The sequence below is a fragment of the Montipora capricornis genome, chromosome 4 (assembly GCF_036669925.1).
Source record: "Montipora capricornis isolate CH-2021 chromosome 4, ASM3666992v2, whole genome shotgun sequence".
Lineage (NCBI taxonomy): Eukaryota > Metazoa > Cnidaria > Anthozoa > Scleractinia > Acroporidae > Montipora > Montipora capricornis.
In genome coordinates this window covers 8,861,613-8,889,112 of record NC_090886.1, presented here as the reverse complement: position 1 = coordinate 8,889,112, position 27,500 = coordinate 8,861,613, and the positions used below count along the sequence as shown (strand labels likewise).

General features: G+C 40.5%; 1 protein-coding gene across 5 annotated transcripts in view; it reads right to left on the bottom strand.

Annotated features, from left to right (window-relative positions):
- LOC138045496 (serine/threonine-protein phosphatase 6 regulatory ankyrin repeat subunit B-like) overlaps positions 1–27,500 on the bottom strand; it is a 102,192-nt gene that overhangs the window by 15,329 nt on the left and 59,363 nt on the right. For 3 of the 5 annotated variants that reach the window (XM_068892023.1, XM_068892022.1, XM_068892024.1), the window contains exons 20-34: positions 26,242–26,370; positions 25,023–25,145; positions 21,465–21,563; positions 20,620–20,718; positions 18,989–19,054; positions 15,736–15,837; positions 14,981–15,079; positions 12,463–12,564; positions 11,131–11,229; positions 9,568–9,669; positions 8,203–8,301; positions 6,938–7,039; positions 6,626–6,658; positions 4,941–5,048; positions 1,541–1,738 (exon numbers count right to left, since the gene is read on the bottom strand). In XM_068892023.1, the coding sequence (XP_068748124.1) occupies positions 1,541–1,738; positions 4,941–5,048; positions 6,626–6,658; positions 6,938–7,039; positions 8,203–8,301; positions 9,568–9,669; positions 11,131–11,229; positions 12,463–12,564; positions 14,981–15,079; positions 15,736–15,837; positions 18,989–19,054; positions 20,620–20,718; positions 21,465–21,563; positions 25,023–25,145; positions 26,242–26,370 (1,560 nt within the window). The remainder of the gene's footprint in view (positions 1–1,540; positions 1,739–4,940; positions 5,049–6,625; positions 6,659–6,937; positions 7,040–8,202; positions 8,302–9,567; positions 9,670–11,130; positions 11,230–12,462; positions 12,565–14,980; positions 15,080–15,735; positions 15,838–18,988; positions 19,055–20,619; positions 20,719–21,464; positions 21,564–25,022; positions 25,146–26,241; positions 26,371–27,500) is intronic. The other 2 variants (XM_068892025.1, XM_068892026.1) reach the window with 1 other exon arrangement.

Here is a 27,500-nt window from a genome sequence, read left to right as displayed (position 1 = left end):
CGGTAAGAAAATATGGCCGATCTCAAGTGTACTTGAGCTCTAGTCATACTTAAAGGTATACTTACTCCGCTAGTGTGAACCCACCTATGAATAATTATCAGAAGCTCATAGACCGTATATTCACAAGTGGCGGCGAAGAAATTATTCTTTTGTCTTTGTGCTAATCATCCTCACTAGCCTCCGAGTCACTTTGGAGCAAATATTCTTTTGAATTTGTTCGTGTTAACGAGGCTAGTGTGGATAATTACCCCCCCCCCCCCAAAAAAAAAAAAAAAAAAAAAAAAAAAAATTACTTAGCCGCAATTTATGAATACGGTCTATGACCTTGAAGCGTTTAACTCTGGTTCAGAGATAGGGTTTTTTAGTTTAAAAATGTCCTTATTTGGATGAAACGTAGCTCGTGCATTTTCCCCCGCGTGCCGCTTCGATGTTATTTTTGTCCATATTTGGGCATAAAATTGGTGTCCTAAAATACCCAGCTTTGTTCCAAGGAAAAGAGTTGCAAGTTACACGCTTCAAGGTCACGTGCTTCTGTAATTATATAATGACTCTCTCATCAGTTGCTTCTGTTCGTCACCCCGGCAGCATTTGTACATTTCGCCATTGATATAAGCATCCCTAGGGATTGGTTGCAAACTACCTAAACTATCACCTCTTTTTATTGATCACCGGAAATAAATTTTAGTTGATCGACAACTCTTGTTTGAGCTTTGTCCTGTGTCCAGTGATTTTCACGTGCAACCTCATGTGAGCTGAACTTACGAGTTCTTCATAGTTTATTTGACCAATCACATGGCACTCTGCAATGTTCAATAGCTTGCATTGCCGTGTACTTCATCACTCTGTTTTTTCTCACGGCCAAGCACAATGTCTTGAAGTTTTCCTTTTTAATTCCCTCCCATCCCACCCTTCGACTTATTTCATTTTATTCGATTGGACATAGGACTTGCGAAACCTTTATTAAGTACCATGTCGTCAAGTAGTAATCATTATATCTATATAACTTATTAATTAGTTAAAGGCAGTATTATTGTAAGCAAGTTACTTATAGTCATAATAAATTTCTGCGTCAACACATTGATGTCCCTTTCAGTTCAACTTTCAACTCGATGCAATGTTATGATATCTATTTAGGAATGGGAATGGGGATGAAGTGTTCCTCTCGTCACACTTTTTCCCCCATAGACTCGACATGTTGTACTTCTGGGATGTACATATAGGTTACTGGGGGCCCTAGGTTCACAGGGGAGACTCAACTCCCTCCCGGTCCCAGTCGGCCCTGGGAGGAGGCCCAACTCCCTCCTCCATACCGGTGTGTGTACCGCCCTGGTGGTACGTTTTTCTTTAGCTCACAAAAATCCAGGAGTACATGGGGGTGACCTTTAACCCACACCAAGTTGCTGTTTTGTTGCTGTTCATTACAATAATTTTGGGTCCCCAAACATGAGGAAGTTGATTGATTAAAGAGTAAATCACCTTATAATACTGTAATCACTAATAACAGCAGGACATTACGTCACAGAATGAGTAGTCAACTTACATTGTCCTGAGCATCAATATCAGCTCCTTGTCCAATGAGGATTGTCAGTAGGTCTCGGTGTCCATTGACTGCTGCCAGATGCAGCGCTGTGCGTCCATCGTTATCTACTTGGTGCAACAATGTGGAAGCTTTACTAATTAACGTGCTGGCGACTTCAATGTGACCTCGAAGGGAGGCTACGTGCAAAGCTGTTCGACCCTAAAATAACGAGAAAAAGTATACCAAAATGGTCCAAAATCCAGAGCATAGCTGTAGTAATTATGCAATGCTCTCGTTTGAGTACAATAGACCCCTTTCAGTTAATTCCCAATCTGGAAGACAAAATAAGATCGTTTTGGATTTGAAAGGTTTGTTTCCGTCAATGGACAGAACAACCATTGTTTTGTCCTCCAGATAGGGAATTACTTAAATGGGTCTATAGAGTACCTCACGAGTCACTTGCAGTTTTTTATACCGTTAATGATCTAATCGTTACTATTACAAAATTATTGAATCTGATTGAATCTGCGCGCGCCTATTTATAATGGTAATAAAACTGAATGGAGTCCAATTCGGTCTGTAATCATACGAGAGACTGACAAAATCGGACGACCGCGTAGCCGGAGTCCGATTTGTTTAATCACAAGTAATTAGTAAAGGACTTAAGGAACCACAGACGGATTTTTCCCGCGTTGCTCAGGAAGTGTAATAATACTTCCGGTGACTGACGTCATTGTATCGTGAGCTGACCTCAAAACCCACTCACAGGCAAAAATCACCGTACAAACTGTTGTTTGCATCGAAGGTTTTCCCTCGCCCTTCCTCGCACTCGTTCTCAGATCAACTACGCAAGCGTAAACGAACTGACTTCCGGTTTGAGAAAAAGCTAAATTTCCGGCGGTCTTTCTATATGGCACGTTTCACCCTCAAATACAGAATATAGCTAAGCATTGATTTTTTTCAAATCATCTTTGTTGAAAATGTTATAGGTATTTCAGTATCGTTTATCTCTTTAAAAAGAACATTTTTCAAAATAAATAGAAAACCATGCTTGGCTGGATGCAAAAACGAATACAAATTATCAAATCACCGATTAAATACCAAAATTGTGTAGCACGTAGACAAATTTAGAATTTTCTGTTATTGGTCACGTGACCATGGGCGTGACATGATGACGTCATGTTTAGGGTCACTGGTTTTCAAAAGTTGGAAACTGACCAAAATAATGCCAAATTCTCTCAAATTATTTAACCATTACATCTTTAGCAACGCACCCCTAAAAACGCGTTAGTAGGCCTTTAATGCACCGATCAAATCGGAGAAAATTGTAATGGTTATGATTAGTCGCGTAATAGGCCTTTTTCGATATATTAAAATTCAGCTTGAAAGAGAGGTTTAGAGGACAAAGACAAAAGGAAGTGGTTGATATGTAAATATTTTTCACATTCATTCCAAGATGTTTCTATATTTTTTGTCCTCACTGCCTCACTATCAAGATAAATAGTTGATATTTCGAAAAAGGCCTATTCGCGCACGATCACGTGGGTGTCCATTTACAGATATCCAATTTGAACAACTCCAAATTGGATACCTGTAATTGGACACCGACGCCATTCGCCCGTCAATCACATGCACTTGGATGGGGTCTTTATTGCTGTTTTCCTACTTTTGCAAACCAGATTGAATATAATTTTAACTTTTTCACACAAAATGGTATTCAAAGACTTTTTAACAAATTTTGTTATACTAGCCTACTTTTGACGTATTAAAATTCAGTCCTAAACAAAAGGCATTATCTCGAGGCTCTGGGGAATAAACTCATACAAATCCTTGTATTTATTCCCCAGAGCCTCGAGATGATGCCTTTTGTTTAGGACTGAATTTTAATACATCGAAGGTGGGCTTTCGACAATAAAGTTGACAGTTACTTGTGAAAATACATTGTTCGTGGTTAGTCTTACGACGCTCGTTTCGACCCGACCAAGGGACTTAACAGAAACCTTTCTGCTTGGCAAACTCTTTGGGCATCACGCTTAAAGTCCCGTTTGCTAACAAAATGATGACAGCAATCTCGCCTTATACAAAAATGGTCTGGAAGCCAAGCAGAAAGGTCTCTGATGAGTCCCTTGGTCGGGATGAAACGAGCTTCGTAAGACTAACCACGAACAATATATTTTCACAATTTTGTTATAGTTACGATTAAATAGTAATAGAACTTCGTGTCGTGTCGGCCTCGCGCGGATTTGAAAGTCCTCGCCCGATTACTCCCTGAATTGTACTCCACTCACTCCTATTACTATTACTAATGAACACCCACTCCTAAGTAAATGCCTCCTCCTTTGGAATAAGATACCGAATGAATTTAAAACATTATAAAAAAAATTCCTTTAAAAAACAAATGAAAACGTCTTTATTTCAGATCCTAGATAAAGAAGATTCTTATCTTAATGTCGAAAATATTTCCTCCAAATTTAAAGACTGCACAATTAAAACAAATTGATCCAATTACTTTTAGTATCCAATCTGCTCCTATACTTTATTGGTACAACTATGTATTTATCAGTTATGCTTCTCTTTATAATTTAACAGTGTTTAACTATTTAGTTTTTAATTTTTCTACTTAATATTGTAACTAAAGTTTTGTTTGATGATTGACCCGCCTCGAATAGCAAATTTTCCATCTGCGGGTCAACATAAACTTAAATATTTTTTTGCCATGAGAAATAGAAAAAAAGTGTGTTTAAGTGTGTGCCTCGTACCTAACAAGACCCAGCATTTTTTGAGAAATGCCCCTTTATATCTAAATCCCCGCACCTGACAGAGCGCTCCCCCCCCCCCCCCTCATAAAACGTGGGGCGTTTATTATTTATTACCCAGTAACAGAATGAAAACTGTTCTTTGTTATCAAAAGCTTGGCAGGTTTGTACTGATTCCTCAATATACATTATTGTTTGCGATTCAAAGTTTTTGCTTCGACAACTGTCTATTAACGATTTTCCCTTCCCTGACCGCCGTGGTTCGAAGGGATCAATAAACAACTAACTCGATGCATTGTGATAACGCGTCTTCGCTGGATAGTGGCTTATTTGAACAATTGTCGGGTGGACCTATCATGTGTAATTTCCCGCGCAGTTTTTTAAACATGGCAGTAGGCCCGTCATGTAGCTGTCATGATGTCTCTCAAAGTGCGGCTGCCAAGCACAAATCAGTCCGCCATGTTGACTTTGATTTGATTTGACTTGAATTAAAGCAATTAGTGAAAAAGGCGAGTTAAGTTAATCGAAACATCGATTAACTTAGATCGATCAACTTAACGAAAGCAATAAACACTCTAAATAATCCTGGAAAACAAAAGATGTCTGAGCTTCTCCATAAAATTTGAAAGAAAATTCCCAACCAAATGCACTTGCGGCGAACTCACCGTCTTTACTGTTACAGAATCCACGCGTACTCCTGGGTGGTTCGTGATAACTCGCACCAAAGTATTGTCTCCATTTTGAGAAGCGAGGTGAAGTGGAGTGAACCCAAACTGATAAGAAGAAAGGCAACATACATTAAAATCGTACGGGAAATTTGAAAACCTATCGTTGTATGACGTCCCCTACAAAACATTAGATTTGGCATATGAAAGCGCACATGCAAGGCGTGGAAAACGATTGTTTTTTCTCATTATGAAACTCGTTCTTTTAAGGTGTTCTCTTTCGCGTCTACGTGGTTGTCACGAGAGATCGCTGGAGGGAGGGGCTGGTAAGAGTTGAGCTGTAACTCACTGCTTGCTTTGCTAGCTTCTTTCTGCTCCTCCCTAGTTTCTGCATTTCGCTCCTGCTTTCTAGCCACTGTAACTCTTCTTTTTCCACTACTTCTCCCCCTCCCCCTCCCCCGTACCTCTTTCCCAGTCCCTCTTAACCCCTCCCCTCTTCCCTTCTCTCGTCCGTCCTCCCCTTCTCTCCCAAGTCTCTCCTCTCCTTCTTCCCCCTCCCTTATTTCCCCGTTTCCTCACCTTGTTCGCAGAACCTCTCCCTTGCCTTCTATTCAGCCCAGAAGCCAAGGGACAGGTCCAGGGAACGAGGTTGCTGTCCCCTCTCCCCCATCCCCCATCCCTTTTCGGCGCAAACTACATAGGGTAAAGCCTCATTTACACTAGCAAGTTTTCCTTGACAAGTTATCCTTGGCAGTGTAAATGGAAAAATATGACAAGTGTTTCCTTGTCAAGTGTCCTTGTTCCAAAATTAGCATGCCAGTTTTTGAACAAGGACACTTGTCAAGGACGATATTTGATAGTGTAAATTACATGTCAAGTGCACTTGTCAAGGAAGACTTGTCATATTTTTCATTTACACTACCTAGGAAAACTTGTCAAGGAGAAACGTTTTAAGGAGAACTTGCTAGTGTGTACAGTCGGCAAGTCCACTTGTCAAGGAAACTTTCTAGTGTAAATGAGGCTTAATAGGCAACTTTCACGATGGCGTCATTTGACAACAACTACAAGAATTCACTTTGTTTTTCTTTACTTATTTAGATTTTGTATTCTCAGTGGGGTAAACATAACAATAGCTCTAATTAGCATGACAAAAGCAAAACCTAAAGGATTCTGGTAATTGTGGTCAAATGACATCATCATGCAAATATCCTATTAACCCTTGACGAACACTTTGGTAGAGTCTGACAAGACGACATAGTATTCCATGCTAAATGGCAAAACAGTGACCTCCAATGTATGGCTGTCTTGGCCACTGTGTTGTTAGCATGGTCTTCTTGGTGATTACTCGTTGGGGTCTTTCGTTGTCTTTTGGCCAGAAAACTAATTCTGCCAAAGACGTCTTCAGTCTATCAAATTAATATTCCCGCGCTTAGTGCGAAAAGAAAAGCAAACAAAAAACACCTTATTCCAAAATGGTCGCCATTTTAGTATTCTTTCGTTTCCATGCAAATTGGCCCTTATGGCCTCATTCAAGGTTAAATATTCTTTTGAATTTTATGTTTCAAAGCGAGGCCATAAGGGCCAATTTGCATGGAAACAAAAGAATACTAAAATGGCCGCCATTTTGGAATAAGGTGTATATCCGTATCATGCGTGAATTCATCACAGGCAAGAATTATACTCACGTCCTCTTCGCCTTCATTTCCATCACCTGGTTTCTGAAAAGTAAAAAAAGAGACAAATTTACCCCAAACACGAGACAATAATTTGACCGGTAGGTAGTGTTAAAAACGCGCTACCTAAGAACAATTTTGCTTATATAACCCTTTGCAGGCATCAGGTGCGACTCTGAGAAAACCGATTTTGCATGTCATGAAGGATTTCCAACGCCGAAGACGCTACCAGTTAGGTACCCACTGTCCGTAAAATAGTTGAATTCGGCCTGGGTCCGGGCTTGGGAAGGGAGGGGAGATTGAATACAAAAATGCTCTCGTTACCTCACTGACAAACAAAGCAGATTTCGGCGCCCTGGAAAGAAATTCCTGTACCACTTCAGTTTGGCCAAATAAGGCAGCAACGTGGATGGCTGTCATTCCATTCTTTGAAAAACAAAGGTGAAAGGAAATAAGCAAAGATAGTACGTTAACGTAACCATCAAAAGTCCCCGGAAAAAGCAACGGCACAAAAAGAATGTTTTTCACTGATGAAACGTCTCCCCAACGTCAAAATCAAGAGAAAAACCTCTTTTTAAAAGATTGACGTGACCTTAGCATAAACAGTCAAAGCTTTGAGCCAAAATCATGGCACGATTCGCCTATGCTAGGGAGAGCTTTAAAAGATTCGAAAATTCGTCATAACGTCTTTTGACTACAATAGACCATTTTACAGTTGCAGCCCAGTTTCCTGACCTACGAATGGAAGTGAAGCTGCCGGTGATTCTGCTTTGATGCAACCTTTGTGCTTTTCTAATGTTAATGCAGACTCATTAGAATTATAATAACACAATTTACATGATAAAATAAGTGAGGTCTGTATCAATACAAGGTCACCGGCAGCCTCGCAGCCATTCATAGGCTAGGTCACTAAGCAAACAACTGTGAAAATGGCCTATTAGAAACAACTTCACGTTGCAACGTGCAAGCATTGAATTTTCACAAGATAAAATGTTTTTGTCTTTACGTTTCTTGTAAAAGATTCAAATACTCTTCTAGCAGCTGCATGGCTGTGCATGAATACGATTGAAAAATTTTTGCGATCTCAGCGCTACGTGAATATCAGCGATATTGCTCTATGAAAAGGCGATATGGTTGTAATGCGGCTGACCTGAAAACTACAGGACGAGTAGGCCACCCCCAAGAATCCTCTCAAAAAATTTGGATCGGAATTAGGAATCGCGTCCCTTAAGCTTCGTCGCCCGTAATTGCAAAGGTACATTTGCAAGTACTCTATGTCGAAAACGAATGCGCTTTGAGCAGGTATGGCGAAATGGTGAGACCACTCGCCTTTCAACATTGTTGCCCGGGATGATTCCCCGACTCAACGCCATAAGTGGTTTGAGTTTTGATGGTTTTCTACTCAGCTCCGAAGGGTTTTTTCGCCACCGGGTACTCCGGTGTTTTCCAACGTTTGATTTGATTTGATTTACCTTGAGTGCGTGTGATTTGATTAGAGTCCCTCTTTCCCCCGGCCCCCATGATTAGAGCACTTGTCCCTAGCGACAGTAGCCGTAGGCCTCAGTAAAGTAATTATTTTTTATGCATACCTTTACACTGGTTCGATCGATTGGCGTCTTCCCCCACAACATATCAATGACCTTGAGCTGCCCAAACTTGGCGGCTAAATGAAGCACACTCATACCCTCCTAGAATAAGTAAAATACACACAAAAGGATAATATCCCTTTTACGAAAGAAAAAGTCTTTCAATAATCGTTACGAGTCTCAAAAAGAACCCGCACGATTTCTCACTAGCGAAAGAAAACCTTCAATGGGAGACCTTCAGACAACCTTCGTATAAATCTATCAGAAATTTCGAAGTCCATCAAATTTATCTGCAGCAATCTTTGACTGGGGTTTAATTATTTTCGAAACCTCCTAGAGGTAGTAGGTCAATAGGCCATTTCCGAGTTCATGTCTGCCTCCTCTTCAAAGCGAGTCTAAGTGCGAAGTTTTTCTTATGAAAATTAGTTTTCATTCATATGTAAAGGCCCGTTCAAACGGTCATGATAGTTGATGATAGTTGATGATAGTTTCAACTATCACGCACGTTTGAACACGAACTATCATTCACTATCATCAACTATCATCAACTATCATGCAGTTTGGACATGTTCAAATTCGACATGATAGTTCATGATAGTTTTTTCCGTTTGACCGAGCGGATGATAGTGCATGATAGTTTTTCGGTCAGCGGGGGTAACCAAGGCGGGCTCAATGCAATATGGCTACCGCAAGTTTGCCATCGTCCTGTGAGGAACAACAAAACAATAATTTGGACGAATATTCGGACGACAGTGACGCTGAAAGCGAGAAAGTGAGAAAAGCTAAAAAAGCTAAAAAACCAGACAACGAGAAGTGGAGTAGTAGTTTAATATGCAACCTAATAGATGAGTACGAGGCACGGCCATGTTTGTAGAACATTTTTTGCGATGACTACCACAATCGGGATGTAACTGGAAAAGCGAAGAAAGAACTGGAGGTAAGTCAAAGTGAATTGCATCATGTTCATGGCCAAATGTTTTATTTACAATCGCGCGCGGTAGGAGACTAGGTACCAGTTAGCTACGCCAGCACATTGCGCGCATGAACTATCATGGACCGTTTGATCGCGAACATGATAGTCAATGATAGTGAATGATAGAATCAAGTTTGAAATTACTTTGCGAAAGGCCCAAAAAATTTCACGCCATAATTTCAGCCAACAAGGGGTAAAGAAAAAAACTCAACTATGATTGGCCCTCGCGCATTTTACCACGCACGTGTCTTCGCTTTGTGACCTATGTTGTGATTGGTTCATTTGGTTTCCTACTTCCGTAATTACTGGCATCACTAATGACTATGGTTACCTAGTGGAACACTATTCTTGCACTAAACGGAAATATGTTTTCGTAAATATTGACTTTGTTTTACCTGATCTTCTTCAGTAGGTGATGCTCCGCTCTCAAGCAAGTATTCGACAATTTCTTTATGTCCACCTCGTGCAGCAAGAAGAAGTGGCTTGCACAATACTCCCTGTAAAACAAAATCTCCGTTAGCGCACTAAAATGGTGCCAGCGAAAAAGCGAGCGCACATCGAACCCATCAGCTCAACCCTTCCGTTCCCACACGACCGAAACGTTCATTCTCTCAAATGGTACCATAGGGTTCTTTGTTGGATAGTCATGAGAATTTGGTGTCATATCAAGATCACACCTCTTAAGCTGATAATAATTTTCATTTTCAATACCTGTCTAACTGACACTTCATTGAAACTGTGAAGAGAATTTACATACCGATTACTCTTAGGAGTCCTAAAAGTTAAGACGGAATCCACCAGAAGTTCGAGTAACAAGTGGACAAAAACCTTGTACCAAGATTATAAACATCGTATTGCAAACTTCTGTACGACTGTTTTAAATATCTTCTCAAAAAAAATCATTTCTAGCAACACCAAACGTCAAAAACAACTGTTGAACTTCGTAAGAAACACTTGAAAGTACTGGCGAAATGAAACTGAGGATGAAATTTTACCTGTGTTTGCACAATTTCTCTGAAAGTTGAAATTATATTTTTCCCGTTCCCACGGGAAATTGAATTCGCTGTTGGTTCAGGCAAATATTTATATCTTTAGCTTTCAGGAAATGTAAAAAGGACTGTAAAATACTTAAAATTATTCTGGTACAAGATTTTTGTCCACTAAAAACTGAAATTGCTCGATTTTCTGATCGCACTTGTGGGTTGAATTTGTAGGTTCGCTCTTGTTCCTCGACGTTTTCCTCCACGTACTCTTATATCCCCCTTGTATAAAAAAATAATTTTTGTTTCTACTATTTGATTTGCTTGGAGGGCTTAAAATTCCTTAGTATCGAACTGTTAGGTGCATCCTCTCAGTGATAACCAGGAGCTTACAACACCAATATATACTACGTCTATGTAACGGCATTTTTATAGATCAAGCTATTTTTATATTTGTACTAGTTTTTAAATAAGATTTAGCTTGCACGAGTGACCATTCTCGATCCCATGGGTGAGACTTGTGATTGGCTGGAAAGGTCTAGTTTCCGGGGGAAAAGGTAAAGTCTGCTTATGCGACAACTGGCCCATTAGGCCGGAGCTTATCCCAGTTTCTCTAGCCTGAAGCGACTAGGAGTAGTTCTTCCCCCCCGGATGGGATGCTAGTCCAACGCAGGGCTACCCCCCCCCCCCCTCCCCAGCATCAAATTCTCCGGTACCTATTTATACACCTGGGTGGAGAGAGGCACCGTGAGAGTTAAGTGTCTTGCCCAAGAACACAACACAATGTCCCCCCGGCCAGGGCCTGAACCCGGCCAGGGCGCACTAACCATGAGGCCACCGCGCCTCCCACAGTTTCAGAGGCGAAATCAATCTAAAAATAACTCGGTCTGTAAAAATGCCGTTCCACAAATACAACGAAGTTGAACGGTCCAAATCATGGGCTCCCGATGCCAATCAAATTGTTATCATGAAGATTACCTTGTCAGACGAACATTTCGCGAAATCAAGTTCCACTAACTGCCTGACAACTTTGATGCTTCCTGTTTGAGATGCAATCTGGAAAGCATTCAACCCTTCCTGGCATTAAACAAAAAACACGAAATAAGTAAAAACTCGTCTTGACCTTGGAGCACAACACCACAGTCAGGTGGAATAAGCTGGGAGTCCATTTTGCTGAGGGAGAGAAAAAATCCTCGGAGTGAGATTGCGATCGTCATATCTCAGACCACCAACGAGCTCAGGATTCGATCCCGAGTCCGTAGAGGTAGGAGGCAGGAGCGTCACCATACGGCCATCCTCACTAGCCCAAGAAGAAGGGCCAAGAAGAATAGTTTTCTCGAGGTTGAGGCCATCTTTCACTAGCGAAGCACACACATGCAACTACAACTAACGCATGCGCAGACGCAGACGCAGCCAGCTGTCGTTAATTAATATCTTCTTTTCCAACAAATGGGAATTAAAGATCAATCACAGTAATTAGCTAGTCGTTATCGGTGTCACACTTGTGATAGGTGTTTTGCACGTTACGTCATGGTCGCCATGTTGAATAACACAAACGATAGATCTGTCATTGTCTACTTTGATCAGTCGTCATCCAGCATTTGTAATTTTCGCCACTGGTTATAAGCGTTACAAACCGCATATGGTGAATTTATAGAAAAAAATAATGAAGATAATGAGTTATCAAGGGTTGCTCGTGCTTATGTTTGCCTCGCAAGGAAAAAAAAAAGCCTTTACCCCTGTACCAAGGGGAACCAATTTGTGTTTTGATCACTCTTGTCCCAAGAGGCGGCGATACTTGAAGTGGGCACCAAGAATAAAGAACTCTGTGCCCAGTTGTTCAAAGCCCGATCGAGCTAATCCTAGATTAATGGTCACAAAAATTGTAAAAAAAGTTTGCAATTTTGACGTAGACTTACGCATCCCTTCAACATATAGTTCAGTACGGCTTTTATGACGGGTTAAATTCAAACCTGGATTGGTATACAATCGCGGATTAGAGTTAATAATCGGCTTTGAACAGCTCGGCCATGGTTGGTAACAGGCCAGGAAGTCCCAACCTCGTTCCCAGGGTCTTTGCGGCAGATAACTCAAAATGGCGGACAGGGCGTGCACTCGCTGTCCGCTATTTTGAATCGCCTGCCGCAAAGATCCTGGGAACGACGTTGAGGAATTCCACCAATCATGGATTTCCGGCACATTTGCGCAATCTCGGAAATTTGAAACAAAAAAGGTAGTCATTGGCTCATTTATAAGTCCGTTGTAATTCGTGATCAAAGGCATTTTTCAAAACCTTTAAGTGAAGCTTACCGCATTGACTTGGGTCATGGTATCAGGCTTGACGCTATAAAACAATTCCACAATGTCGTCATGATCCTTTAATGCTGCATAATGAGCAGGAATCATGTTTTTCTATTAGGAGAAAACAAGAGTAGTGTGTTAGTAAGTTAATGGATTTTTAATACTGCGTTTCTAGTGTTGTAATTGGTTGACTAAATCTCAGTTTTCAGCTAACATGTCGTATGATAGCGAGGCAGCTCAATTTACGGAAAAATAATTGCCCATTTCCGAGTCGCTGCATGCCTCAGTTTGAAAGCGAGTCCTGGTGCACAACCATTCAAATGTAAATGAGTTGCGTATTCTTATGCAAATCAAACTCATTTCCCTTACAATAGTTGAGCACGAAGACTCACTTCGAAAACGAGACTAACAGGAACTCGGAAATGGCCCATTGAAATGGCTCAATGTTGTACCCAATTGAAATCCCCCGGGATTAAGATTCATTGTGTATTTTATTTGCATGATAATGTCGCGTTCATATTTAAATGATTTGGAAATACCTCGAACAAAACGTTTTATTAATTCTCAAAGGGTTTGAATCGGGTAAAACATTGAGTTAGCCGATTAGGTCTATTGGGAATAGCCCTTACGCGAGATGACGTCTCATTAGCTGATTTCACCACCAAGCCTCGAATTTGTAAACTTTAACTTGAGCTGAATCCCAAAGGAACAAACTTTTAAAGAAAGTCCACGTGCAAAGCAGTATGGCAGGTCCATTTTGTGCAAACGGGTCTTGGTGGAGACGTTTTGAGCATATGATGTCATCATGCATAAGGCCTATAGTTAGAGTAGCTAAGACCGTATCGTTTGATTGATTAAATATGTTCAATACTCGTGCTTGGCAACAATACTGTCTTGCAGGAGATAAGCGGGCGAGAGTTATACTGAAGGGATTACGATGCCACTGTCTTGTAATTAGTTCTGGTCTGTGATTTATTGTGCTCGCACGACCGTTTTAAGGACGTTCGCGCCAATTGTTTCTGCGCATCCTTACTGCGCACGCAAATGCCCATCCCACGTCATACACGAGCGCGCGCGCTAAGTAATAAAATGAGAACTGATAGGGCAAAAGGCCATTGCTATAGCTTTGCCTGGATTTAACGGTCTTGGACGTTCGGTGACCCCTATTTTTCTTTCCAGAAACGGATTTTATTTACAATTATCTCCACGTTGTCCAAAAATGAACAAAAAATCAATGTGGGAAGTTCAAAAATTTTCAAGATTTCTGCTCACGGGACATCAAATCCTGCCACCTTGTGGCTGCAAGGCGCGTGAAACTGTGGTCGCTAAATGCGAACTTGATCTTTAAGGGAACCTCACCAGTTGACTAAATTCACTTAATTAGTTCACTTAAACAATATTTGGCAGAGAAGATTTCACTTCAAAGATTTAATTGCAATATATTTGGGTTTACAGACACTGGCCTTATTCGATAACGAAGCCCGATTTTGTCACATTTTGGGTGTTTTTCCGGACATGTTCGCTCCAATACGAAGTCGGTGACCCCCCCTTTTTTTTACATTTCTGACATAACTAACTCATCATCTTACAGTGGTAAAAGTTTCAGAAGAAAATCAATGTTGAAAAAATTTCGCGCGAACGTCCTTAAGGCTGGATAACTTAACCAAGTGGATAAGTCAGTATCCAATGTACAAAATGTGCTCCACGTTATACGTTGGCTGAGGTCTTCGTTCACACGTTTGGAGTGTGCCGGTTACGTTGGCAAATACTGAAATCTTTCTACAGATTGAAACTACTGGATAGTGACTTTTCCACTGGGTAATTAACAACTATTCACCGAAGTGGAGGTGAATATTGGTGGATATTTACCTTGCTGCTTCGCTTAATGGGTAAATATCCACCACTAGCCACCGACACTGAGGTGAATAGTTGTTTTAATATCTACTAAAACAGTGAGATAATACAGCGCAAAAAGGTGCTATCCACTGGTTCAGAATATACTAAATTAAGTTACTTTCACCCAACTTGTGGACTAATGCAAATCCTGCATTTTAATTGGCTACGCTACAAGAGGACTATTAGTAATAGTCCTTGATTAGCGAAGAGCGTGACGCTTTCTTTCGTTTTATTCCCATGCACATAACTAATTCTTCAACTCGCATTTGCTAACTTTATTATTGCCTTTTCTGTCCGACTAGTTGGGTGATACTAAAAAAATTAGATCCTTCGTTCTCAAGGGCCATGGGTCAATAGCCCATTCGGCTTCGCCTCCTGATGGGCTATTGACCCGTAGCCCTCAAGGGCGAAGGGTCAAACTGTCGATTATCCGCCCTTTGAACAACTGAGGCATGGTGTTTTTGTGGCTTCAGTCTTTGGCCCAATTGTGGCTCCGTCTTACTTGGAGTGAAAGTGAATTTAGAGTAAGGGAATTTTCATTCTTTCATGAAAAGCAAAATCCTGCCGTTTACCGTTTCACGTAGACTCTACTTGAATTTTCTCTATTGATTTAAACTTGTTATCAACTTACGTTGTCTGCAACACTGGCGTCAGCTCGTAAATCAAGCAGTACTTTGCACACGTCTCTTCTTCCACTCTCCGACGCCAAATGTAATGGAGTCTTTTTGTCCTAAAGAAAAAAAGGGAAATCCCACAAACACATAAAGTGCCTATTTGATGATAATCTAGTTGGGAAATACAGGAGTGCGAATTCGTGATCCTGACAACCTACGTCTTGGGCGGAACCAGATGTTACTTGCAGCGCAGAAAGGCAATTTGGATAAAAGGTTTTCATGTTATTCATCTAAAAACCGACAAACCCGTTGCGTGCCACATCACAGTTACTGTTAAAGACTTAAACTCGTAGCCGTGAAGTTTTCCGGTTTCAAAACGTGCGTTACATTTGGGAGCTTTCTTCGCACTGAGGTTGGAACGTACGTTGCTCTACAGTCTATCACTATGAGTGGACATTTCAAGGCGTCAGATTCAGATAACGACCTTTTTAATACGACTTTTGTCATTAAATAGTTTTCGAATCCCACCAGTGGCCTTTCGAAATCTCGACGATATTTTGAGTCGTCTGAAATCGAAACCGGTCGTACCAAATTTATTTTGAGGGCACTTCGCTGACTTTGTAAGACACGCACGAGGTCATGTGGAATAATCGCGAAAGACATTGCAAAGTCACATTTTTAGGTGGCGTTTTCATCGGAACTTTAAGTCCCTAATGTCTATAAGGGTAGCCAACAACATGTTATTAATAACGTAAACTAAGACAATACGTACAGCCCTTAGTGGGTCCACCATTGCTTTGTATTGGGTCACTAAAACTCGCACAAAATCTGCATGTCCTTTGTCGGCTGCAATATGAAGTGGTGTTTGGCCGATCTTAAAAGCAAAGAGATGTTTCTCATAAAAACGCATTCTTTAGAACATTAAAAACAAAGTGCAACATCGGGCCGCCTGTTCAATGTATAAAACTGCAACTACTACTAGTAGACATGGTGAAGGAAATGACAACCTCTGTTTCCAACATGGGCAAACTTGGAATAAAATATTGGAGAGTATGAAGAGAACAAGAGGTCTGCCGGGAAGACACGACATAAGCTTAGAAGACATTTTGAAATCACCGAGCGCCATTTCAAGGTTGAATGCAGCATTTGACAAAAGCTCTTAAACTTGTCGATACACCAACTTGTCTTTTTTATCATCCGCTTTAGGATATGATCTTGATATAACACCAAATTCTCATGACCAGCCACGAAGAAATCTATGGAAGTAGTTAGGAGAATAAACTTTTGGATCATTGAAATCAAAGAGTTCAATTGATAGGTTTCCACGCTTTCCGACACAATTTCTGTTATTTGCCATGTTTGCCCGTTTTCTACAGAGGCTTTTCCAGTGCAAATTGTGCAGGATATCTAGCAAAGGCCACAAAAATAAAGAAATCAAAAGTAATTTGATGAAGTGTTTCATCTGGGTGAGCCTAATTCTCAAGTAGCTTTGATTAACATTTCAACCCGATTCTGTGGATGACTTCTGTTCAGATTGTTGGAGCGTCAGTTGTTTTGGGATGTCGTTACTGTCCTTTTCAATGTTCTTGCTATCTGCACCATCATCGTCGTCAACATCTTTGATACCGTTTTCCTCGTTCTCACCATTGTCAACATCGTCGTTGTCAATGGGGAGCTTAAAGTGCCACTATGACCAAAAAAACAATTCTTATATTTCTTTGGATTTCAAAACTATGTTAACTAAACAGTAACTGATCGAAGTTTGAAGCCTTGAATTCAAAAAGACACCTGTCTATTTTAACTGGAATTTTCCTATTTAAAGGTCCGCCATTACTAACTTTAAGATCTTGAGAGAGCTGGATCGAGGAGAAAATGACGTCAAAGACTCACTAGTTTACGAATGCAATGGTTGTGTACGCAGCTGATTTAATGTGCGGCACGGAGTTTCGGGCTTTCAGCCTTTTTAAACTCGTGTTTTGCATATATAATAAGCTGCGTTTACACGCTGAAATTTTAAGCTAGTGAGTAAATGACGTCACTTTTCCTTAGATCCAACCCTCTGAGGTCCAATCGGTCAGTTTGGAACGTGAGTAATGGCGGACCGTGAAATCCAAAACTTACACTCAAAGTAAATAGCCTTTGGATAAAAATCAAAGCCTTAAATTTTGCCAGTCAAGTGATGAGCTATCACACTTTCAAAATCTGAAGAAAAAAAGGACTAATTTTTTGATCATAGTAGCACTTTAAGCACGCGCGTTTTTGAGACGCGGACGGCGACCGGAAGTGAGTTGATTTCCCCTTTAACTTGTCTTCACACAACCACATTTACACTGCTTACATTTTTTTGTTCATTAGAGATGATTAGTGTAAAAATCTGGGAGACACCACTGCACTGGCACGCAAAATGTTCCCTTCCGGTTGCCGTCCGCGTCTCAAAAACGCGCACACATCATCGTCATCATCCTGGTCATCTACGTCATCATTTTTAACTGATCGTCGTCGTCATCGTCAACATAACCGTTATTTGACTCATTGGTGTTGTACTAGTCACCTTATTTCCTATACTGGCACTAATTCCACCCAGAAGGACTTACACTACTAAGCCTGCTTATTTCATGTGTTGTGCGTGCAGAATATCAGGGAGCTTAAGCACGCGCGTTTTTGAGACGCGGACGGCAACCGGAAGTGAGCTGTTTTCACTTTTAACTCGTCTTCACACAACCACATTTACATTACTAAGCTTATTTTCTCTATTAGAGATCATTAGTATAAAAATCCGGGAGACCCCACTGTCCTGGTGCGCGAAATGTTCTCTTCCGGTTGCCGTCCGCGTCTCAAAAACGCGTGTGCTTAAGCTCGCTATTTTAAAAGTGCAAACAACACAGCGACAAAGACAAAGGGATGTGCACCATATCAGTGAAATAGTTACAACAAACTCGATGAGAGAATTAAAATTTTAAAAGTTAGTATTTTATAGTTTTTAACTTCATTTAATTCTAGCGTCTACACCAAGATACTTTACAAATTAAGTTTAACAGCTTATAGCAAGGATCCTTAGAGTGTGACCACAATTAATTCATTCAAAGTCTTTCGGGCAGGTAGATCTTCCAATTAGAAGCGGATATTTGACTTTCGTGGGGAGTGTGCATAAGCGAAAGAAGTCAAATGCAATGAGATTTCAATGAAAAATGGTCAAACATTTGGGACACTATAAACGGGGTAAAAGAAGAAACTTTTAAAACGAATAATATCTCCCAATATTCTGATGACATTACCTTCATCTTGTTTATGTTAGCAGTTTGATTAATATTACAGTTACCACTCCTTTATTATCATTACTTTTCCCCTTAGTTTTAATGTTGCATTTACATCTACTGTTAAAACAATTATCATTATTATTATAATTAACATTACCGTTAATATTTCTATTATTGCTACTATTGTTATTTTTATTGTTATGAGACTTCTTTCATTTAATTCGTTTACTTTTCAATTTTTTTATCGTTTAAAGAATCTTATCACTATCAAAGTTCAATTCAGGTTTAATGTGAACTGCAAAAATGCAGTCGATATTTTGTTTAAAATTTATATTGTCGCTCATTTGATTTGCAAATTAAATATTTAAAGTAACTTGATGAAATTGTGTTTACAAACCTAATACTTCAGACGTTATTTATTTACCTTTATTCCTTCATTGTGACAGAGAAAAGAAAAATCACAAAATGTTATAGGGAGTAATTGTCTTTAAATTCCAGAAAGTAATTTTACACGCAATATAAGAGCCCTTTTCAATTGAGCCTCGAATTTCTCGCGTGGTAATTGGCTTTCAACTCTATCTCAAGCCACCTGCTCAGACCAATTAGACGCCAGATCAATTTAATTCTAAGGTGTCTGCTTTACAAATATTTCCAAGACACTCAATTGAAAATCACTCCCAGAATTATCTTTTTTAATCAATCTTTTTAAAGATTTAGTCGTCGTTATTGCTATTAATTAGTATTAGAAGGTGGTGCACAGAGCCTTACGAGCATATCATCATCATCATCCTCTTTGTCTCGACGTGTTTTACCAGCGAAGTTGCGGACATTTGGCTGCAAAAATAATGTTAACCACGAAAAGAAGCCATCAAACTCAAACATAGAGAGAATAACCTATCAACCAACTGTTTCCTTGTTGGTTGAACCGTTCGAAACCCGATTTGCTAATTTTGGACGCGCAAAGGATGGGGCGAGAGCAAAACTCCCCTTCCCTACTCCTCTTTCATTTGTTTCGCTCTCGCACCAGTACGCATGCATCCCATTCTTTGATTGCATCTGAAAGGAATTGGACTCTCTTATTATGCAAAACGTGAGCTACATTTTTAGTATACCGCATTCACACCAAAGCTTAGACACGTTTAAAAGCTGTTTAGTTAAACATGGTTTAAAATTGTTTTCTTGATACAAGTTACTACCTGACATCATGTAGACTCCAAATTCAACACAATGAAGACACACATTAGAACTTACATGAACCCTACGTAAAATGTAGTCTTTCAGCCTTCCGATGCTAATTTTTTATTTTGTTAAACCTGGTTTAATTAAACGTGTTTAGTTGGTGTGAATCGGGTATTATTACATTACAAGAATGGATACTCCAAAACACTTCGAAACACACAAACAGGTGTACCATTTGCTGACGTTACGTAGCAGGAGCCGGTTGCTCGAAGCCTGGTTAGCGCTAACCGTTGGTTATTAATAGGTATCAAAACCTACAGGTTTCCATGGTATTTAAGGCTGGTTAACGCCAACCATGACCATGCTCCGAGCAACCCGGGCCTGAGTGTTAACCCACTTTGGCAGATAAACAACACTCTGTTTAGGCAGAGATTAACAGCTGGGTTAGGCACTGATCTCTAGTGATAAAGTCTAAGCGCCGACTCCAGATGGTTAGGTAAAGGTAAGGTAAAGGTACACGTTATTCAACGTCGGAAGTTCCTTTACTCTCTAGAGAGTACTCTCCCAGGAAGCCGACGGTGCGCTCATTTTACCCCCCTCTTTTCCATCAGTGCTCCGTTTTAAGGGTATTTAAAGCTACTTAGGCTACACTGAAAGGAAAGAAGTCGAAACAAGGATGTGAGATCCGGGGATCGAACTCAGGACCTTATGCACCAAGGCCGCGCACTAACCGACTGTGCCACCCTTGCTCCTTAAATTGCTTCCTTGCTTCCATAAATTGTTCTGGTGACACCATGTTTAAACTTAGTAAAACTTTAGAAAGATCGTTTGGTACTTTCTATTCACAAAACTGTATGTGTCTCACCTTATTTGGAGTCACCATTCTAGTCACGGCCATTTTTCTTATCTATTGTTTTGGCACCAACATGACCGTCTTATCACGTAAATGCTCCCGTCTGACCTTGTAGCTCAGTCGGTAGAGCAGCGATGATGTAACCCGAAGGTCGTGGGTTCAATTCCCACAATGGTCAGCGTTTTTCTCTGTCCTTGTGTGTGCCCATTGCCATTAGTAGGGCTACCGCTCACATGGTTCATATGGGGTACAAAACTAGCACTTCTCATTACACTCTAATCAGTTAAGTCTAGATAATGCCCTAGCTTAAGTGCTGAAAAAGGCAAATATTCCCACAATTTCTACTCGAGATGATTTTGAACCATACCTTGGTTTTTCCGTTGACGTAAGCCTTGTGATTGAGTAACTCACGTGCAACTTCCACGTGACCTGTAGAGGCTGCATAGTGAAGAGCCGTTCCACCAACCTGCAGTAAAATGAATCAATATACCTCTCAGATCGTACATGCACCATGACCGGCCAATTTTAAATCATACGTTCGAGACGGATGTCAGATAGATCATGCGACTAAAAGCTTTCATTGTGCCCAAAAAAGTCCCCTTGTGTCGAGAAAGACACACTCAACAGCGACGTGTCCCTTTAAGTCAAAGCATTTCCAACCAATTTCTAACAATAAGGCTAGGGTAAAGGTTAGCGTTACTTTAAGGTCTGGTTAAATGCATGTATTCCGAGACACGAGTGATGTTGAAATTGGGGAGAAGACCCGGGGGTGGGGGGGGGGGGGGGATTTCCTATTGATGGGCTAATGGGGATGTGCCGCTGGATGGGGTTGCATTTTCACTACTGAATTGACTATAATGGGGCTGCATTTTCAACAGACTTCCCGACAGAGTTACTAGAACGGGGTCGCAAATTGTCGGGATTTTCAAGACAAGAAAATTCTGGCTAGTGGGATTTAAAAATGGAATGATTCGCGGTTAAAAAAAATTGTTACAGAAAGAACTGTAGCGCTGTTGATTTAATACTTACTAGTCGCATGATGTTCCGTTTAAGGCTTTATGTAAGTGGGGAGGGGGGGGGGGGAAGGGGGGAAGGGCAAGAAATCCGCGTGCATCTTATTACTTGTATTTATGGACATATCTGAAAAAATCTAAAAAACGTTATCCAAGGAGTAAACGTTACGCAGCGGAAACTTAAAAAGAGAATCTTCACCTCATCAAACACGTCAACTCTTGCATGGAACCTGAGAAGCTCTTGAACAACCTCCAACATACCATTTTGCGAAGCGATCATCAGCGAAGATGCGCCACGCTGAAGAAAAATCCACATTATTCGTACATCAACACGCGCAGAAGGCTACGAATTACGAATTAGATTAACAATTATAGGGGATATGTCACGCAAAATGATGTAATTTCATGATACCCAGAATGCCTGAAAAGTAGAATGAAACATTGCAATAACCACTTAAAAGAGTTGAACAACATTAAAAAAATAGAGCAAAAGGAAAGAGAAGCATGGATGGAAACAAATGGACAAAATTGAAACGGATTGCATTTGGGTAATCTTGAACGAAGTCGGCCTGACGTTTTTCAAGTTTATGGTAAATCGCCAGGATAAAGGCCGTTTTTGCTCAGAATCCTCTGGTTTGTTTGCAACGATGATTTTATCAATAAAGGAATTCCACATTACCATTCTCGAGTTTTAAACTCGTTGTTAACTAAAGATTTCCCCGAAACACCCTAAAATAAAGTGACATAGTCCCTTTAATTACGAATCAATACACAACTAGTCTTGTTATACCATCACCCACACCCCCTTCGTTCATCTGGGAAACATTCGTCGATCAAGCGACCTATGATTTGGAGACTAAACGGTAGACAATTTTTCACTGTTACAGCGCTTTGGAAGCTCTTACTGTTAGCTATCAGGGATTGTACCTCAGTAGAGAATTTTAAATGCAGACTCAAGCTTGGCTTTTTGAGCAAACTTTTCCTGAGTACCAATATAATTTTTAATCATTTGAGTTACCATTGTAACTAGTATTTTTAAATTGTATTTTGTAAAGAGTTATTTTTAATTATTTAATTTATAACAGGGCTGTCACTAAGATTTCGAGTTGCCGAGTACAGAAAAAAAGTAGGTGGGGAACGAAGGAGACTCTCCCCTCCCCTCCCCTACCCCAAAATGGTACCAGCAAAATTCAATAAACCGTCTCGTGTACATAAATGAAGTCTCAGTGAAGAAAGCATCTGCATGTAAAGAGCAAATTACAATTAATAGACGGTCATCACTTATTTCCATCCCTTAAACTGACATTTCCCTTTTTATTCAACTTATACGACATACAGTCTACTTTAGACTTCAAATCTACTTCAACGAAACAAAGATTTTAAACAAGCTGAGAAGATTCACAATAGGCGAGGCAGAGTTGAACCCGGAGCGATGGCTTCACCATGCAGTTTCCGATATCCACTCGACTAACGAGACAACCTCCCGGAAAATCGAATTTTTTAGAATATTGAAATAGTAGTACCCAGCAAAACAATTGAAAGTTAACCGTCTTCAACGGGGTTTTTAGACCTAAATACTGCAGATCAGCGCGGCATAGCATAGAAACGCTATTTCTTGTTGTACTAAAGCTGTAATTCTGCCTTCATTCTTTTTAGAGCGGTAAGCTTGTCAATATTAGCATGGGATATTGCGTCGTGTAATTGTCACGAAATGTCCAATGTCAGTTCGAGGGATGGAAATTAGTGTTGACCTTAATAGACCTCTTTAGCTTGTACGTTTTGTTTTCCATTTCAGATCACGTGATGCTCCCAAGGGAATTTTCCTTTTGTTTTCTCATAAGTTATTTGTACATAAGCACGTGCATAAGACGATATTTGAAAGAAACTGTTACCTAGATTAGAGGTTGACTAGCAATAGAGTTATTTTCATAGAGTTATGACATTAGAGTTAGAGTTAAGTTTCCAAAATCCTGAATTGAAGATTTTGGAAGGCCTAAATCCTGACTTCAGAAATACAGAAAGTATCCTAAACATGCATAAAAGCTAACCTTAGAAACTTAACTCTAACTCTACGACATAACTCTATGAAAATAACTCTAAGAATAGCTGTCCCCCCTTGATTAAAATCATGTGGTCTGAAATGTGAAAACAAAACGTATAAGCTAAAGAGGTCAGTTGCGTAACAATGTGATACGTCGCATTCGTTGGAGTGGTTATATTTGCTTTTGCGTCTTAAAAACTGGCGAGATGCGTCAGGCGTTCTGTCTGGAACTGTCGACGAAAAGCCTCTTGCTCTTCGCAAATTTGAATCCGCTGTCCTTGATTTTCTTAGCATTGGTTTCTTCCCAATAAAAATTTTAATTAGGAACAAATAACATGAAAATGAAAAGTACTGTTGAACATTCCGTGCCGAAATTTTTCGCGCCACGAAGAACAAAACCATGTCACATGCTAGGCGACCAATTGATGTTAGATCCAGCAGAACAGAGCTATGCTACGCTGTTCGCTGCCGTTAATTGGTTGGCCTTTAAATGGCAAAATTTCCTCCATCATAACACGCGAACATTCACTAGAATAAAAGAAAATTAAAATGTCTTGTTAAGTGAAATACGACAATTCAGTTTTTCGTGAGCGCTCGGCGCGATACATTTCCGCCCGATTGAGTCCGAATGATCATGCATTGGATACTTGGGCAGACATTGAGGTCTACATACCTTTGACTCGATTAACATGAGGCTGCACTCGTAATAAAAAGGGTATCGAGTTTCTTCTACCCCTTTCTCGACATAATAGGGAGCTTTAGCAACGACAACGGCGACGGCAACGAGAACGTCACAATTTTGCATATTTAGTGAGCAAAAGCAGTGGCTTTGCACGCTCTGCACGTGCCGGGGGAAATCCCAGATCCTCGGTCCTCAATGACAGCCCTGTATAATTACAATTAGCAGTAAAAGGTGCATTTCCATTGTCGAGTTTTAGTTCACACGCGCTAACGTACGTGAAAAATAAAAACGTACGCAAAAAATGGAATGTGCGTTCGTTAACTTCACGTTGCCCGCTTTCCACTCCCGCGTTTTTTCCTAAACATTAGAGAGATTAAGCATGACGTTTACGGCCAACGGCAAACGGGAAACGGCAGGCTCCTGCTTTTCATAAAAGCGTGAAAATTATCTCATTTTAACTTGTCTCGTTCCTTTGAGAAGTTGCTTGATATCTGGAGCTAACAGGACAGAAATGAGCTAATATCAAGCAGGGTTCTTACATTTTTGGCAAAACCCTAATTTCACTCCGACGTTTGCCGTTTGGCGTAAACGTCATGCTTAATCTCTCTATGTACGTACGTTATGCGCACGTGCATGCACGTAGCGATCGCAAGGGTTTTCGCAAAAGTTGAACCGACTAGGTTCAACTTTTCCGCGACAGACTGCCTTTACGTAACGATGCAATCAATGACCTATTTGGATTTTTTACCTGACACCTCTGTCGTATGGACGTAGGTAAAGGAGGAGCACGACTACTATTAATTTGGGGGCTGTCAAATCAACTTACCCGCGATTCCCTCGCCCTTTGGCGCCAAGTTCAGGACGGTAGAGCGAGGTTAAACAGATTTTAACGCGACAGAGGAAATTTCCAATTTTTACGCACGTTTTACGAATGAAGTTATTTACGCGCCAGTGGAATCCACCTTAAAAATATTTTGGAAAGCACTAATGCTATTTGCATGTTCTTCTATCATCATCATCATCATTTTCATTACCTCAGTTGTCTTGTTGATAATGGCAAGTTTCACATGTTCTGGCACCTTTTCTGATGCGAAGATCTCTTCAACAATCTCATGATTTCCCGAGCGGGAGCACAAGTGAAGAGGTGTCTCCCTTTTCTAAACATGCAAAACAACGTAGGTGAGTTTTATTAATTACTGGGAACATTCCAAAAAAAACGTATCCCTCGGGAGTTCCAGCAAAGGTTCAAATTGTGAGAGGAGAACATACGGAGTGCAGTAACTTTATATCTGATAAAACACAGCATACTAATGAGGAGGTTTTTATCAATGTAAAGTCACTGCACGTGACGTATTATCGGCCATTTAATAGGTCAATGGGCTTATGAATTATTAATACGTTTTAGAACGTTCAGGGGACGGTGGCTCTAAGCCTGGCTACCGCTAACCGTTAGTTAACAGGTATCTAAACCTATAGGTTTTCATGGTATTTAACGCTGGTAAACGTTAGCGCTAACCATGGCTCGAGCAACCCGGGCCAGATGAATTACTTAGTTCTTATTAACCGAGCGGGAGGTCTGTATGGGAGAATCTTGACCGAGGTCGCCAGTACAGACCGAACGCAGTGAGGTCTGTACCAGCGACCGAGGTCAAGATTCTCCCATACAGACCGACCTAGCTCGGTTAATAAGATGTTTATTATATGGCCAAACAAGATCAATTTAATTCGTTTAATGAATCTTGTTTGTACTAACTGACATTTTCCTTGCGAACGGCGATGAGTGGCGATGAGCTGAACTTAATTCTGTCAAAGTTTGCCCGCAATTTTCTCTTTTGTCATCATGCTGTTTGGCACTGCCATAAATAAATATTGGTAGAAGAAAATACTCAATATTTTTGCATGTTAGTTTGCATCTTTTCACCGCAAAACATTACCCGTCTAGATGCCAGTCTAGATGGGAAAATCTAGACCGCGGTCAATATCGATTTTAGCCAATCAAATTTGTGAATTTTGTAGTTCCCAGTCCTCGTGAGACAGATCCATATAATAAAATGGAATAACACTCAAAAATTACACCCTACTAGATACCTTCCTCAAGTTCTACAAGGCCAACGTTTGAAAAAACACATACCCCTTCTTGTTGGATAAGCAAGATAGAATTTCTAATTCGGTAGTTTCTACTGCCCATTTCTAGTTCTTGCTTCGTAAATAAATGGTAAGCAACTCTCAAGATCTTTGTTCCCTCGCACTTACATTGTACGTTGACAAGGTGAGATCGGCTCCACGCTCTAATAGCATCTGCACAATGCTTACGATATCCCTAGGATTGGACTTTGTACCCGGAGAAATGGCTGCCACAGAATGAAACGCTGTTTCTCCAGCCTAGGAAAAAGGCATTATCTGATACAACACAAAGACAAACACTGAAACGGTACTAAAACAAATTGCCGACAGCAGGGACAGTCCCTCGCGAAAAAAACAAAAAATGAGGACAGATGAGTGACCAGGGTATGAAAACTTGCGACACAAAGATTGCTTAAAGGCCGGTTTTCACAGTTCACAGATCAAGCAATGCTTCATCAAACAAGCTCCTGCATATGCATTTGCGCACGCGCAGCGACTGGGGCAACGAAAACACAAGCGCAAGGTAACATTAGGGAGCTTAAGCGCGCGCATTTTTGAGACGCGGACGTCAACCACAGGAGAAGATTTTGCGAGCCAGGGCAGTGGTGTCTCCCAGATTTTTGTACTAATCATGTCTAATGGAGAAAAGAAACTTGACAACGAAATGTGGTTGTGTGAAGACAAGTTAAAAGGGAAAACAGCTCACTTCCGGTTGCCGTCCGCTTCTCAAAAACACGCGTGCTTAAGCTCCCTAATATCAGTTCCATGCCACTCAAAAACACGCGTGCTTAAGCTCCCTAATATCAGTTCCATGCCACCTCATTACAGTTGAAACCAAGATGGCGACATTTTTACAGGGTTATATTTTCACAAATTCCAGCGATAAGACGACTTGTTTGCTACTCAAATTAGCCCTTGATGCCTCGTTCTTGAGCTGAAAATTCAGAAGAATATTTTGCCTTGAACGAGGCATCAAGTTCTAATTTCAAAAAAACAAAAGACTATCTAAATGGCGGCAATTTAGGAATAAGGTGTATAGTCCCGTTTCAAGTTCTTTATGACCGCTGAATAAAAACACTGAGGACGCATTTTTACAGGGTTAGCCTCCATCCGAAGTGAATATATTCACAAATTCCATCGAGAAGATGACTTGTTTGCTAATCTGTCTATTGTTTAGTTTCAAATTTCAATAATTTATTATTATTATTAATGTTGAAGTTGGGAAGTAAAGCAATGTGCATTTCTAAACATAAGTGGCCAATTAGAGCGGTTTTCAATCGAGCGTCGAAAGTAATTAGCGAATAGAGCTTTTTCGATTGTACATTTTGTTTTCCAAATACAGATCATGTTCTAATTCTCAGGAGTTTTGGTCCTTTGTTTTGTTCATC